General features: G+C 45.4%; 1 protein-coding gene across 3 annotated transcripts in view; it reads left to right on the top strand.

Annotated features, from left to right (window-relative positions):
* IDE (insulin degrading enzyme) overlaps positions 1-14,077 on the top strand; it is a 754,741-nt gene extending 740,664 nt beyond the window's left edge. For all 3 annotated transcript variants that reach the window (XM_069239810.1, XM_069239807.1, XM_069239808.1), the window contains one exon: positions 13,211-14,077. In XM_069239810.1, coding sequence (XP_069095911.1) covers positions 13,211-13,306 — 96 coding nt within the window. In that variant the 3' untranslated portion in view covers positions 13,307-14,077. The remainder of the gene's footprint in view (positions 1-13,210) is intronic.
* The last annotated feature ends 2,506 nt before the right edge of the window (positions 14,078-16,583 follow it).

The raw sequence follows: 16,583 nt of genomic DNA, 5'->3' as shown, positions 1-16,583 counted from the left end.
ACAAATGCTTTGCACTACCCTCTGATAAAGCCTAACTGCTCAACCACACTCCCACAAAAAAGAGCATTAGTATTACCTACATCTGATAGAGACTTCTAGTTGCAGATTCCTTACCTTCGAATTTTCCCAAGCGTCAGATTGGTTCCTAGTCAGTTGGAACATCCTGGACTAGTTGGTGGCAGGATCCACCATCACCTGCCCACTTGGAATCTATCACCATGGATAGGTGGGTGTTGCATATTGTCAGAAGGGGCTACTCTCTCCCCTTTGACACTTGCCCTCCAGCCATGCCACCATCATACGATTATCTGTCTGAGGATCATTTGGCACTTCCTCCCTTGGAAGTCACAGCTCTCTTGGCCAAGGGAGCCATAGAGAGGGTCCCTGTGCCAGGAGTAGGTCATGGTTGTTATTCCTGCTACTTTCTGGTGCCCAGAAACAACAAGGGCCTTCTCCCTATCGTAGATCTGCGGTCCCTCAATCTAGTCCTCAAGAAGAAGAAGTTCAGAATGCTAACTTTAGCTCTAGTCCTGCCTGCCCTGGAGACAGGGTGGCAACATTGGATTTGAATGACCCCTATTTCCACATTCCTGTCCTGCTGGCCCACAGACGTTACTTGCGGTTCCTGGTAGATCATGAGCACTTCAGTTCGCCTTTGGTCTTTCAGCGTTCCTCGGGTGTTCATGAAGGTGATGGTAGTGGTCGCATCTCATCTGCACAGGTTAGGGTTTTCAGTCTTCCCCCTTACCTCGACAACTGGCTGTTGAAGGCGAACTCGCCCCAGGATGTCTTCTCCCACCTCCTCAATACGGCAAACCTCCTACATTCACTATAAACATGCTGTAGTCGCACCTGACTTCTCTCTCAGATGCTCCTTTTTATCGGAGCTGCTCTGGACACAGTGCAGTTTCGGTTTATCCTCCCGAAAAGCGAGTCCAGGATATTCGGGTTATGAGTCCGATGTTTCAGCCTCTATCCTGGGTTTCAGTGAGAATGACTCTAAGGCTGCTGGGCCTCATGGCCTTCTGCATCCTGTTGTTCACACATGCCAGATAGAATATGCGGGCCCTGCAGTAGGACCTGAAGTTCCAGTGGGTGCAGCATCATGGGAACCCCTCTGCCATGGTCCAGATCTAGGAGTGAACTGCACAAGGTCTTCAGTGGTGGCTTTCGATCTGCTGCGATTGGATTAAAGGCAGATACCTCTTTCTTCCCCAACCAGATCTAACAGTAGTGACAGATGCGTCACTCCTGGGATGGGGTGGCACCGGGGGGAGTTGGAGTTCAGAGGCATCTGGTCTGCAGCAGAGTCCGGGCTTCACATAAACCTTCAGGTGCTCAAGCCGATCAGACTTGCATTGAAAGCATTCCTTCCCTCTCTCAAAAGGAAAGTGGTGCAGGTTTTCAGACCACACCACCACCATGTGATACTGTAACAAGCAAGGCGGGTGGGTTCGTGGACCCTTTATCAGGATGTCTCAATGAGCACCTGTCGGAGCACATCTCAGAGGCTGCATGTACCAGGATATGTTCTTTCCAAGCTGACCAGTCATGCAATGCTGCATAAGTGCTACGGCCTGAATCTCAAGTGAAGCCACTGCTGCGGCCCCTTTGTCAGAGGAGTTGCACCTAAAAGCATCAGCTTGGAGAACACCTGCAGCACCGCATTGCCACGCCGATATGCGCATGTAATTGGACCTCAACCGTGAAAGACTGAGCTAGACCCGCATATCATGTTCTGCATTGGGAAGATTGAATGTTACTTATCCAGTCTTATTGTTGATCTGAATGACAAAATACCCATCATGTGTAGAGTTTTAAAGAACAGTGCCTAGTCTATGGATGTGACTACACTTGAGTAGATTTTCCATAGACACTAGAGGAACACCTAAACCTGGGAGAGAGCATCATGGAGTGTAGAGTATGTAACATTTACCTAGGAATTGTAGTTGGGAGCACAACTTCTTAGCTAAGCTGCATTGAATTGTGTAGTATTCCATTTTGTTCCATTATTAAGGAAGTTTATTTTTACAAAGATAAGCACTAGGCTGGGAAATGTATTATTTTGTCTTTTATTTGTTGAGTTCAGAGCTCTTACCCTCCCCACTCTACTTCCATGAGAAGTATTTGAGTGTTTACCCTCGCTAACCTAACGGCCAAGGGAGGAAAGAGTGTCAGACTCCAAGACACCTATGGCAGACAAGGTCCCTACCATGGTAGGTGCTCAGTAGCATCTGTCTGCCCTTTGGCCGTGCAAACAGTCTGACATTCATTGTATACATTATCCTTCCATTGTTTAAACTGATACAGAAAAACCTTTCCTCAGTAATGTTTCTCCAGCACCACCAGGTAGCACCATGCATCTTCAGCCAAGACTCAGTCACCAGACATGACAATACTGGAATATATTTGGCTCCAGCTGGCACACACGTCGTTTGCCTTTTTTTCACACCTGATCGCCTTGGTTTGCTAACCCTATTTGTATTGTCTCAGCTCTGAAATGCTTCAGTATTTCAACAGTGAATAGATCAAATGGTCCATCTGAATGTTTCAGGATTACAGCAAACATTTCTTGAAATTCCCACATAACACCTGCCTGAGATTAGAACACAGTCCTGTAGCTTGTGATTCCCGTACCGAGTGCACTCAAGAAATATGTGAACAGTGGTCCTCAGTGAGTCATTCACACGAGAAAACTGGAAGGTTAACCCTTGATACACAGAAGCGGGGGTGTATGTATATGTATCTGTATGAAAACATCACTTACCTCTGGTAGCTATCTCCCTGGTGGATATTCTACCTGCAGGTTCCTCTCTTGTAGAAAAAAAAATAATCCCTAGGCTTAAATTTAAAAGTTCTTTCAACGCCGGTGGTGGGGGCACTGGCTTCTTAACCTTGTCTCCAACAGTCTGCTTTTCTCCCCTTTCGTGGCCACTGAAGGGGCTCCCTGTCGCGACCCTTTCCCAGCCACCATGCCACCCATGCTGTTAAGCCACTGCGTGGTTGGTGATGCAGAATCCCACGTGGTCATGTGATGGGGAACCGGAGGTCTGCCCAGTCCGCCCCTGCTGCAGCCTCCAAACTCTCACTTTGGTCTAGTTGGCAGCAGTTTTCGCCATCACCTGCCCCACTGGAAATCCCTCACTATGGACAGGCGGGCTTTGCAGAATATGTTCGAAGGGGCTACTCCCCTTGCCGCCCTTCAAGTCTGCCCCACCAGCCATGCCTCCATCATTCAGCCGTATACCGAAGGATCATTTGGCACCTCTCCGCCAGGAAGTCGCGGCTCTCTTGGCCAAGGGAGCCATAGAGAGGGTCCCTGCACCAGAAGTAGGTCGTGGTTGTTATTCCCACTACTTTCTGGTGCCCAAAAAGGACATGGGCTTGTGTCCTATCCTAGACCTTCGGGCCCTCAATTTCTTAATCAAGAAGGAGAAATTCAAAATTTTCACCCTGGCTCACATGCTGTCTGCCCAGGACCATGTTGGACCCAAGAGACTGGACCGTAGCGTCGGACTTGTAGGACGCTTATTTCCATGTTCCCATCTTGCCTGCCCACAGACATTACCTACAATTAGTTATAGATCACAAGCACTTTCAATTTACCGTGCTCCCCTTCAGCTTTACCAGAGCCCCTCGGATGTTCACGAAAGTGATGGCAGTGGTTGCAGCTTATCTGCACAGGTTGGGGTTTCATTCTTCCCCTACCTCGACTTGCTGTTGAAGCCAGAGATGGCCCAGAAAGTCATCTCCCGCCTTCAGACTATGGCGAACCTCCTGCACACGCTGGGGTTCACTATAAACGTGCCGAAGTCACACCTGACTCCCTCTCAGATGCTCCCTTTCATCTGCGCTGTTGTGGACACAGTGCAGTTTCTGGCCTGTCCTCCTGAAAAGGCGAGTCCAGGATGTTCAGGCTATGATTCCGATCTTTCAGCCTCTGTCTTGGGTTTCGGTAAGACTGACACTGAGGCTGCCGGTCTCATGGCCTCCTGCATCCTGCTAGTGACAAATGCCAGATGGCATATGCGGGCTGTGCAGTGGGTGCAGCCTCAGGGAAATCTCTCCGACATGGTCCAGATCTTGGAGGAGACTGCGAAAGACCTGCAGGTGTGGCTTTCAAATAGGCATGGGTCAGCAACAAATCCCTCTCCCTTCCCCATCCAGATCTATCCATAGTGACAGACGCATCACTTGGGATGAAGCAGCCACATTGGAGAGGCGGAGAACAGAGGCCTCTGGTGGAGTCTGGGCTCCATATCAATCTTCTGAAGCGCTGGGCATTGAAAGCATTTCTTCCCTCTCTCAAAGGGAAAGTAGTGAAAGGGTTCACGGACAACACTACTGCCATGTGGTACTGCAACAAACAGGGCGGAGTGGGGTCCTGGACCCTTTATCAGGAGGCGCTGCACCTCTGGACATGGCTAGCACATCAGGACATCACCCTGGTGGTTCACCATCTGGCAGGCTCTCTGAACGCCTGAGCGGACTAACTCAGCCGTCAATGAATAGCAGATCACGAATGGAGTCTCCATCTGGAGGTGGGGGCGCAAGGTCTCTTTCAGCAGTTGAGGGAGCCTTGCCCTCCACAGAGAATGCGCAATGTCAGCTGTTTTGCACATTGGAGTTTCCAAGACGGCACGCACTCGGATATGCTTTTCATCTCGCGTGGAACTCCTGCCTCCTTTACACCTATATCACTTCTGTCCAGTGTTCTCAAGAAGATCAAGAGCCACCGGGCCCAAGTAATCTTGGTGGCTTCAGACTGGGCACAGAGAGTATGGAATCCAGAGCTACTGAGCATGACCACCGATCCTCCACTCAGACTGCCCCTTCAAACCAAACCTTTCCAATCTCCACCTTTATGCGTGGAAATTGAGCAGTGACAGTTGACTGCTTTTGTCCTTCCACCCGAAGTCTGTGGTGTCATTTTGGCAGCCAAGGTCCCCCCACCAAAACGGTATTTACATGTTGGCATAAATTTGTGGCATGATGTGCCAACAAATCTGTTGATCCCCTGTCTTGCTCCTCTTTGTGAGGTTCTTTTTTCATTCTTTTTATGGCCCCACAGGGCTCTGTTTTGGGCACCCTTAAGGGCTATTTATCAGCTATTACAGCCTTTCTTAGGTTGACTGATCAGCCTTCACTCTCCAAGTCTACTATTGTTAGTAGATTCCTTCAGGGCCTCACCCATATATTGTGTGCTCCTTTTGATGCGATGCACAACTGTCCCTTACGGCTCCTTACTTTCAAAAATGTTTTTCTTGTTGCCATCACTTCTGCTCGCAGAGTCAGTGAGCTTCAGACTCTATCTTCTAAGCCACCATTTTTGTCTGTGGACCCTGACAAATTGGTGTTACACACTAAGGCTTCCTTCCTTCCCAAAGTTGTTACACCTTTTTCATGTAGGCCAGTCCACCACTTTGCCTGCTTTTTACGCACCGCCACATCCTTCTCATGAGGAGGAGAGACTCCACCGCCTGAATCCAAAAAGAGCGTTGGCAATCCATCTCAATCGTACTAAAGATTTCCAGGTGGATGATCAACTCTTTGTTGGATATGTGGGTACGAAGAAAGGGAAGGCGGTGCAAAAACATACCATCTCATGATGGGTACTTCTTTGCATCAAAATGTGCTATGCTTTGGTAAAGAAGGAACCCCCTGAGGGTTTTCAAGCTCATGCCACCAGAGCAGCTGCTGCTTGCACTGCATTAGCACGCGGAGTTCCTGTCCTGGATATCTGGCAGGCAGCTACGTGGGCATCCTTGCACACGTTTACTAAACATTACTGCCTGGACTGTCAGGTCCATAGGTATGGCTACTTTGGTCTTTCGGTCCTGCAGTACTTTCTAGTATGATCTTGGTTCGCAGCCCACCTCCGAGGATGGCATTGCTTGGGTATCTATTCCAAGGTAAGGAATGTGCAACTCAAAATCTCTATCAGATGTACAAGTTACTTACCTTTGGTAACAATATATCTGGTAGAGACATATTCTAGTTGCAGATTCCTTACCAACCCACCCATCCTCCCTGCTTGCAAACTGATTTCTAGGGACAGGGCTCCCCCATTCAGGGCCTTAGCTCTGGTGCATCAATTTCAGTGTTCTTTGCGGCTCTGCGCTTTGGTATGGAAAGTCGTGAAAAGAAACTGACGTCACTGTGCTGCAGCAGTGTCTATGTGCTACTTCCGACTTCATCACAGCGACTACGATGCCAATGACACCCGCAGAGTCGCCCAACACCACCTAATGACATGCAAGGTTATTGCTCGAAGAAAAATCTCCGGATCCAGTGTGACGCCTGGGGGAAAATTCTAAGGTAAGGACTCTGCAACTAGAATGTCTCTACCAGATAAATCTTTACCGAAGGTAAGTAACTTGTACAATATGAATATTCTAAACTAGGGGGGGGGGCAGTACATGTTTAATACAAAACAACACGGTACGTTGAACTGTCCATTTAATTAAGCATCTGTATTTGTTAGTCTATTCAGTCTGTAAATCAAAACATATATTACATATTGGTACTCGAGTGAACGAAAAGGATGCACTATAGTTTTATAAGTAGAAACAGTTCAGTTAGCTTTCCATTATGGTGGGGCAGTCATGGATTTGAATCTTGTTGTGACTTTCATAATGGCATCCCCAGATAAGCTGATGCACAGTTGCCTTGTTCAACTTAATGTTAAAACAATTTTGTTGGTGGCAGTCACTTCAGCAGTAGGTTTGGAGAACTTCAGGCCTTTTCCATTTATCCACCTTTCAGTTTTCTACTGGATAATAAGGTCCTTCACAGCTGCTTGTCCTTCCTACCCAAGGTGGTATCTGCATTTCATGTGGGCCGGTCTGTTACCCTTCCATCGTTCTATCCTCCCACTAACAGGGGCGAGGAATGGCTGCATTAAATGGACACCACCGCTCTGTTATATTACAATATTACATAAAACGTGTGCAATGGAACAGAATGTATGGTTCTTAGTAGGCTTTGCGGGAACCAAAAAGGGAAACGCAGTGACCAAACTCATCATTTTGCATTGGATCATCCTCTATACCAAGACGTCTAATGTCCTGGCCAAAAAAGGTCCTCTCTTGGGCATCTATGCCCCTTCCACTAGGCATTAGATACCTTCCTGGCCCTCTCCAGTGGCACCAAAATTGTCGACACATTCTAGGCAGCTACATGATCGTCCTTGCATACATTTTCCAAGTGCTACTGCCTCACTTCTCATGCATGCAGATAGGTACTTTTCTAGAGTGGTGTTGCAGGTTTTCCTTTGTTAACCAGCACAACTGAATCCCACCTCCCAGAGAATTATTGCTTTGAGATTCATTTTTAAGGGGAGGAACCTGCAAGAGGGGGTATACATAAGAAAAAGAGCTGCTTGCCTTTGAAAATATTAGTGCTGAATATATAATCTTCATGAATATTTCTCACTGCACCCCCATGATTAGTGCCAAACTAGTATGATACCAAGATATGTAAACCTGTGTGTACTGCAGTTATCACTGTCATTGCTCTCTGTTCCTCTCAGCGCTCCCTGATGGGGCAAAAAAAAAAGTACCATGAACTGCCACCAGTGCATCATTTGGCAACTCTTGTGCTGCAATGTCTGAAGCCTAGTAGCAGCTGAAGCCATTTGATGTCACCTGGCTGTGCTGTGGAAAAAAAACCATCCAAACCAGTCTAAAATTGGGGATGATAATTCAAAAGGAGAGGAGTCTGCTATAAGATTATGAATCCACCAGAAATATTATCATCAAGGTGAGTAACTTTCAATAGCACCATCTTTGTTCCTGACCTCTGTCGTGCAGGGAAATTGAGCTGAACTGATGTCCTTTTAATGAGTTGGTGCAATACCTGAAAGAATGATATCTTACTTGAAAAAATGACATCTTGTGGTGCCATCGGTGAAGATGCTGTGGTGCAACCTGTACATATATGAAAGATTTTCTAGACTCATTCTTACACCTAAACCCAACCTTCAAAAAGATAGATGTGACATTGGAAGAAACATTACCAGAGGTAAATAGTTTGCTATTGTGTCCTGTCAACTGCCAAGCACCCTGATCTCTTTGGGAAACACCGTTATGAGCAGCTCTTCCTATTTGTGTTGAGGAACACACCAAGGGCCGTATTATGGAAAGTGTCCTGGGGGTGCAACTGGCATATGCGCCTGCTTTGTATGCACCCAGAGCACTTTGGTATAACAGAAAAGGCTGCAGACGTGGGTGCAGCCTTTTCTGTAATACAGATAGCGCTGGTGCACATATAACTCCAGCGCTATCAATAGAGGCTTTTTCCTCATTTTCATGGGGGCGTGACCCCATGTGAATGAGGGAATGCCTTTGCGTCCTCACCTTATTATAAACATGCACACAGAGACAAACAAGCTGCCAGGAGGTGCACTGACCTTGCGACACCTAAAAGGTTGCGCACTGTCAGTACTACCCCTGATGGCAGCCGTCTGGTGGGGGAAAGAGAGTCCCAGGGGACCCCTTCCCATCCCCTTGCAGGCGACCGAAGTCACTTACTGCACCAGCCTCCAAGGGCATCTCTAACCCCCCTTAAATGTGCAGACGGGTTGCTGCCTGTTCAGAGAAACACAGAGCAGCTTAAAAGCAGCTGCCTGCTTTTCACTTCACTGCTCTGCTCCCAGGGCAGAGCGAGTTTGCAGCTGCCCTGGAGGCAGCACATTCAGTACAATATGGCACGTTGTCCTTGTATGCACCGGGCTCTGTATACTGTAATGCGGCCCCAGATGTATTTATAACCCATCACATCATCCATCCTGCTAAGATGTTTCTACAGTATTGGTGTGTCCATGGTGATGAAATAGGCCAAGCTGACGGGTTTGTATTTGTATTAGTATTTGTACAGCACATTCTGGCCTTGGCATTGAAGCGCTAAGCGGTAAGAAGTGAGTGTGAGACAAGCATAAATGAGGAGGCAGACAGACGCCAAGAGCGGAAGGAGTTAATTGGGGAAAAAGCCAAGTCTTTAATTGCTTCCTAAAAGACAAGAGGATATCATCCTTCCTAATAGAAAGCGTGAGAGTATTCGAGCGTTTGGTGGCAACTGCCACTATAAAAGCTTTGTCACCCTACTTAGCCTTTCAGCTGCAGGAGACAAAGATCAAGTAGCGAAACGATTATATAAGCTGTCGTCCTGGCACGTACCATTGTATAGATGAACAGAGGTACTCTGAACCTTTTGAGTGAAGTGCCTTATGAGCCAGGCAGATGGCCTTGAACATAATGTGAATATCAACAGGTAACCAGTGCAACTGTCTTAAGCTGCCGCTGGCCGAAGCCGAATGAGGAAGGTCCAGTACCAAGCGGGCAACAGTGTTCTGAATCAATTGCAGTTTGTCAAGAGAACCTTTGTTGATGTTCAACAACACAGCGTTACAGTAGTCTAGTTTAGAAACCACTAAGACGAGGGACACCGAAATTCTAAGTTCCTTCTGAAGATAAAGAAACATTTTCTTTAGGGTTTTTAAAAAATCCAATAACAAGCCTTAGTGGTCAGATTAAACTGAAGCTTGAACGATAAAGCATTAACTAGAAGGTTTCTAGTCGATGCTATAGGCACTGGCAGGCCTCCGCAAGATTGCGTTTTATCTCCATTAATTTTGAGCCATTTCTGGCCCATCCATTTATTAATCTCGCTCATGCAGTGATGGAATCTATCGGCCACCTCCTCCCAGTTCTTGTTAATGGAAATAATGAGCTCTGAGTAACGTCCACATAGGAGGCAGCCAGACAGCCGAAGGCGCAGATCAGTCAGGCCAGAGGGGTCACATAAAGGTTAAACAAAGTGGGACTGAGAGAGGATCCCTGGGGAACCCCACAGGAAAGTTGGAACGGGGCAGATCTAAAGTCACTGCAGCTCACTATGGTGGATCTCTCACATAGAAATGACTTCAGGATATCCAAGGCTTTCTCTCGGACGCCTGCTTGATGAAGGCGTTGTACCATCAGTTGCTGCAAAATGGTATCAGACATAGCAGACAAATCTAATAGCACTAAAATAGCTCCATCCCCTTTGCCAACCAGTCTGCGGATAGAGTCTGAGGTGGTGATAAGGGCGGATTCTGCACAAAGCGCCTTCCTAAAACCGTGCTGAGAGGGATCTAGTGAACTTGTTGCCTGTAAAAATCGAGCTAATTCCATATTGAGGTGCTTTTCAAAATGTTTTTGCCTGGCTGGGCAGGAAGGCTATGGGACGGAGATTCTTGAGGTCATTAGGGGCACCGCCAGATTTCTTCTTCCGAGGAATAACAATTGCTTCCTTCCAGGAAGAGTGGAAGCACACCAGTGTTCAGTATCTCATGATACACTGGTACATCTGCTGCGGACACCAAATCTGGAGCAAGCTTTAGTATGTGGTGAGGACAAGGATCGGTGGGGGATCTGGACTTAACTCTCCCCAGCAATTCCTTAATCTTCATCTGCAAAAGGTTGGAAATTGGTGAGAATAGGGGCCTCATAGCTTCCCAAATCGTTTCTCTAATCATAAAGGTCTAGCACCCCAGGATGCTGAACAGAATTAGCATGGATTTGGATGACTTTGTTTTTATATAAAAAAAAATTTTAAAAACGAAACCTTATTACAAAGCAAATCCGGAAAGGGTGGGGGGGGGAAATCAGCAGTCAGAGCAGTAAGGGAGGAAACCACTCTCAAGAGTTCTCTGGGAGCTTTTTCAGCTTCCTTAATTTTATGCGTATAAAAGTCCGTTTTGGCTTTATTAATCGCCAATTTGTAATCCCTGAGCACAGACCTAAGATTCTCTTTTTCCACAGGATTCTGATTTAATTTCCATCTGCGTTCCTCGTGTCGAAATATTCTTTCGAAGTCCCTTGGTATTCCTAGGAGAGGATACTTTCTTCCTTGCCAGGGGTCGAGATTTACTCAAAAAGGCAAGAAGATCAATAGCGGTCTTAATCCCATAATCAAATCTGTCAATGGCTGAGCTGAACTGTTTACTGGCTTGCTCCCAGCCTGCCAACAAGGCCGGGATAAGATTCTGATAATCTATTCTGCCCTATTGTCTAGTTAACTTGGGGGGGAGTAAAAGAGTGGGCAAGGGTCTTAATGTATGCCACCCTAAAAGTAAGAAGGTGGTGATCCATCCATTCTAGCGCCCTATTCTCCAAGAAAGCGCACCTGTCGTAGCGAACAAATATACCGTCCAGTAAGTGTCCTGCATGGTGGGTGGCCCACGAGACCTTAAGGTGGCAGTCGAGATTAGCTATGAAATCCAGGAACTCGCGAGTGGTGGGGTTCTGAAAATATTCAAGATGAATATTAAAATCCCCCAATACAATACACTTGGAGGCCGCTGCAATAGGCTCGATGATGGTCGGCCAGTGTTGGAAGAAAGAAATATTAGGGCCTGGAGGGCGATAAATCAAAAGGCCCTCAAGGAACACCACATTTTTCAGGCGAACCTTAAAAAAGGCACCTTCACATATATCTGGTCTGGAATTTATAGATTCTAATGACAATGATATTTGGACTTAAGTATAATTGCCAGCGCACCTCCTCTACCACTTGTTCTGAATAGGCTAGAGAACGTGTAGCCAGGTAGGCTGCCATAAAATCAGTGCTGGAGTCTTCCTTGGCCCAAGTTTCAGTGATAAATAAGCAGTCCAACGTCAAGCAGTCAATCACATCTTCAGTTTCTGTCCTATGCTTAATCAGAGAGCGGGCATTGATTAGACCGCATTTTATGTCTTACCATAGCGTCCCCCTGCCTCTTAATACCAAGCGTGGGGTATTGCTGGGAGGCGCAAATGGATCTCGAGTGGGGCGTTATCCCAAACCCCCAGGAGCACATACTTGCAACTCCAGCCCTCTATCTGATATGGGATGGCTAAATCCCTGCCTCTGCAGCTGTATCTCGTAGCTGACTCGGTAAGACGTTGACAGGAGTGGTGTACAAGAGCAGAATCTTACTTAAAAGGTACAGAGTCCCCCTGTCCCGGTCAGACGCCAATGGGCACAGACGTGCTTGCTTTAGACGTTGCCACGTCCCACTCAGTCTAAGTACCAAGGTTCTCATCATGCCGCACGCACAGATCCAGCAGCTAGCCTGCTGCCCCGATTCCTCTCCAAGATGGCTGTGTGCCTCAAAAAGAGAGGGCTCTAACAGGCCCTTAACCCCAGGCAGAAGAGATTTAAATAAACAAAAGCGACGATTACCGGCTTAGCGTCTGGTAAAAACAATGAAATATAATGTCCCTTAAAAAAGGGGCTGTGTAGATCGTGGAGTAAAATCAGTTAAGGAAAATATAAATACAGTAAAAAGACGAACTCACATCAATATTTTAAAAAGACCATGTCCACAAATAGTCACACCCTCACTTGCGTTAAACCTCTGCGGGCCGCGTCCCACTCGGTTTAAGTACCAATGGTCTTCTGATGCCCCGAGCACAGGTCCAACAGCTAGCCTGCTGATCTGATTCCTCCACAAGAAGGTTGCCTGCCTCAAGAAGGGAGGGCTCTAACAGGTCCTTAACCCGAGGACAGAAGAGTTTTAAATAAACAAAAGCAGGGATTACCGGCTTAGCGCCTGGTGCCCAGTAACAAAAATGAAATATAATGTCCCGTAAAAAAGGGGCGGAGTAGATCGTGGAGTAAAATCAATTAAGGAAAATATAAATACAGTATAAAGATGAAAGTCTGAATTGACTTTCACCAGCACCTGCACCATAGCGAGTTCCATGAAACATAAGCACAATTTAAAATACATGTAACTAGGTATGTGTTTCCAGCTTAACAATTTTGCGTTTATAATGCTGGTGGATCTAGCAATCAAATCAGACTCTTGATGTTCACATGCATATATCTTGAAAGAAACCCATTGACTGGTGCGCAGATTTGTCATATGCCTTTCTCTGCTCTGATATATTCTTCGCTCTAAGGAAGTTAGTAAACCATTGATGATTAGGAATTTTGTTGGAGAACAGTATGTAATTCAGAAGGAACTTCGGGACATATGTATGAAAGCTTTTTCCCATAGACACAGAATGGGTAAAATCCTTTCGTACATCTGCCCCTTCGATATTTGAAAACTCACCCTTCTTTCATCAGCAAATTCTGTATATAGATGTTTCCATGTGTATATTCTAACATTTATGGTCTAATCATTGTAAATGTTTTCTATAGCTTCCAAAAGTGTGCTAAATATTTCTTTATTTCTTTACAGCCTGATGTCATTCAAAATATGACTGAGTTCAAGAGAAGCATGCCACTGTTCCCATTAGTGAAACCACACATAAATTTTATGGCTGCAAAGCTTTGAAGAGTCCCACAAATGCACATGGATCAAAATGAAATCGCTGTGGCTTAATGATGAGCTCAATCAGCTGAAATGTCTAACTGAAACCTAGATTGTCTAAATTGATTTCCTAACAATGTGTGTCTTTCTTGGGGTTGGGGGGCGGGGGGTACTAGAGCATGTACATCTGTCAAAAGGGAAGTCACGCTGAAATCAAGGCCATATCATATAGACAGATAAAGTTACCATCCATGACTAAATGGTGCAGTGCCCGAGTTCTGAAACCCATAAAACCAGAAACGGTTTAATGGTATTGCTTTAGAATGCTCCTGAAATTAAAAATATATATTGCTTTGTGACTCCCTTTGATGATTATATCCAAGCAAACCATTTTTCAGCCAATACAAGGACTATGTTTTGAAGTATAAAGTGTTAATAGACATTTTTGTATTTATGATCCATGCAATCTTATTTTTACTAGTGAACTTTTATGTAGATAAACGGAGTACATAAAATGAAGCTATTATAATGTATTCAAAGAACAATACAAATATTTATCAATTTGAGTCTTGGATTCAATGCATCAGCGTAGTTTTAATCTTATAAATATCTGAGGTTTGATATTTTATATTCAAACTGGTATATGCTGGAAACGTGAGCAGTCCATTTTATTAGGTTTTTTTCTGGACTGTTTTGCTTGACTTTTACAGAACAATCACTTTTGGAGTTTTCTCTGTTACTCAGGGTTGTTTAGGTTTATTTAATTTTAGTCTGAATAAAATAATTTTATTTAAATTTCTATTTCCATTGTTGTTTCTGCTGGACAGTGCTGGGCTTGTACATATTTATATGGCTAATACAGATAATACATTCTATTAGATGCTACTAAAGAGATGTACCAAATAAATGGGTTTATTGGTTGTATGTGCTGGCGATTACAACTGTATTGTTGATGGTAAAAGACATTTGCTGACGGAAGGCAAACTGTCATACAAAATAAATCATTTTTACAGTTGGGCCTAGTTGCTAGGTGGAGGAGACTCCGTGCATAGTTTGGGCATACTCTAACTGCTCAGGTGTCCATAATGTACAAACAAGGCTTAATTTGCTGGTGGACAACTATGCAACATGTTTTATTAAGATAGAATATAAGTGTAAAACACTTTCAGATCTTTCACTTGTGTGGACAACCTATCCCAAATGTAGATAAAGATCTAGTAACCCTTACCTGGAGATTACCTTGAGGGTAGTTACAAGAGGCAGCATGCAGAACATATATCAGGGACAAGGTCAGTGAGGGACAAGTTACTTAATACTTTACGACAAGCACTAACTCTAGCACAGGAATGAAATGGGATTCTTTAAAGGTGATGCTTGTTTAAAGTGTATGTTATGGGAATGATTGCAGGTACAAAGAGAAGACTGGATCACAATATAAAAAACTGTGGAAAAAAAACATAAACTGAGAGAGATGTTGGACCATTTTACCCCCACTTATTCAACTAAAGGAATTAAAATATACATAGGTGTTTTGGAAAGGATCAGACAGTCAGCTGCTGCACAGGGAAGTGGCCAAATATGGTCAGTTATTTGCATGACTGCTAACTGTCCTATCCTCCACCATGCATCGTTACAGTCAAAGAGCTAGATCACATGAAATGGGGTGTATATAATGTGGTCTGCAGATACATAATGAATTCCGGCGGCCAACTTTGCCGGATGTATATTGACAGCATTAATACACAAACACAGAGCAGAATTGGACAGTGCATTATCCACAGAGGAAATTGTAGGAGGTATCAGAACTTGAACAGGGGAAATAACTGCACGATGATGGTCCTTCACCAGAATTTTGAATCACTTAAGGCCTTATTATAGCCCTGAAGCTACTTGAACTACAAGGAGGCCAAAATGCAGAGGATCATAGCTGAATTCATGCTAGAGCTTAGGACTATGATCATACCTTAACAGTTTAGGATATCAGAAATTACAGACTGCATCCCAAATTTTATTTAGGCTTTAAAATACTGGGAGTGGGGGTGGTGGGAGGAGTGTGGCCAGCAAGATGGCAGACTAGATGTGCCAGAGTAAATCTCCGGCCGGGCTCGTACTAATCAAATCAAACAGTCCGAGATTTGTACAGCACGGCTAATCACCCATAGGGTCTCAAGGCACTGTTTGTGGGCAAACTGCTCAGTTGAAGATCCAGGTCTTGAGGTCCTTCCTGAACTGCTTCAGAGATGCTGTCTGCCTGAGCTTTAGAGGTGCAAAAAAAAGGGAGCACACTGCCTCACACTCCAGCAAAAAGTTGGCCCCAATGCATCTTGGTAAATGCAGTCAGATTCGTTTCACATTAACAAAAGTAATCAAAGTCTTTCGCCTTAGGTGCAGCAAGTGCTGGGTATCTCTGGACACGTGTTTCTGGGTTTCGCCCGTCATCAGCAGAGAGCAGCACATTTTGTGGGGTTGCTTGAAATGCCACCAAACGTCGTCTCAGGTTTATGTACCACTCTGGTGCGCTGGTGCCTCACCAAGGCTCGTCAGCCCGCCGTCAGTCGACACAGTGCAAAAAAAAAAAGGGAGTACACTGCCTCACACTTCAGCAAAAATTTGGCCCCAATGCATCTTGGTAAATGCAGTCAGATTCGTTTCACATTAACAAAAGTAATCAAAGTCTTTCGCCTTAGTAGATGCAGCAAGTGCTGTGTATCTCTGGACACGTGTTTCTGGGTTTCGCCCATCATCAGCAGAGAGCAGCACATTTTGTGGGGTTGCTTGAAATGCCACCAAACGTCTTCTCGGGTTTATGTACCACTCTGGTTCGCAGGTGCCTCACCAAGGCTCGTCAGCCCGTTAGCTCAAGGGAGCCGTCAGTCGACACAGTGCAAAAAAAAAAAGGGAGCACACTGCCTCACACTCCAGCAAAAAGTTGGCCCCAATGCATCTTGGGTGAAAGACTTTCTACAGTGATACAGCACTTGCTGCACCTACTTAGGGTGAATAATTTTTGGAAAAATTCTCGCTATTTATATTTAAATGACTGCATTTACCATGATGCCTTGGGGCTATTTTCCGCTTGAATGCAAGGCAGTGCGCTCCCTTTTTCTTTTTGGATGTCTAAATGACGGCTCCCATGAGCCTCTTGCTGCCGAGCACTGGCGATGCACCTGTGCGCCTACTGAGTGGTACAAAAACCTGTAAAGACGTTTGGTGGCATTTCAAGTGACCCCTTCAGTTATATATGCTCTCTGCTGATGACGTCTGAAAGCCAGAAACACGTGTCCAGAGATACGGCACTCGC

The sequence above is a fragment of the Pleurodeles waltl genome, chromosome 6 (assembly GCF_031143425.1).
Source record: "Pleurodeles waltl isolate 20211129_DDA chromosome 6, aPleWal1.hap1.20221129, whole genome shotgun sequence".
NCBI lineage: Eukaryota > Metazoa > Chordata > Amphibia > Caudata > Salamandridae > Pleurodeles > Pleurodeles waltl.
This window is presented reverse-complemented; position numbering and strand designations above follow the sequence as displayed.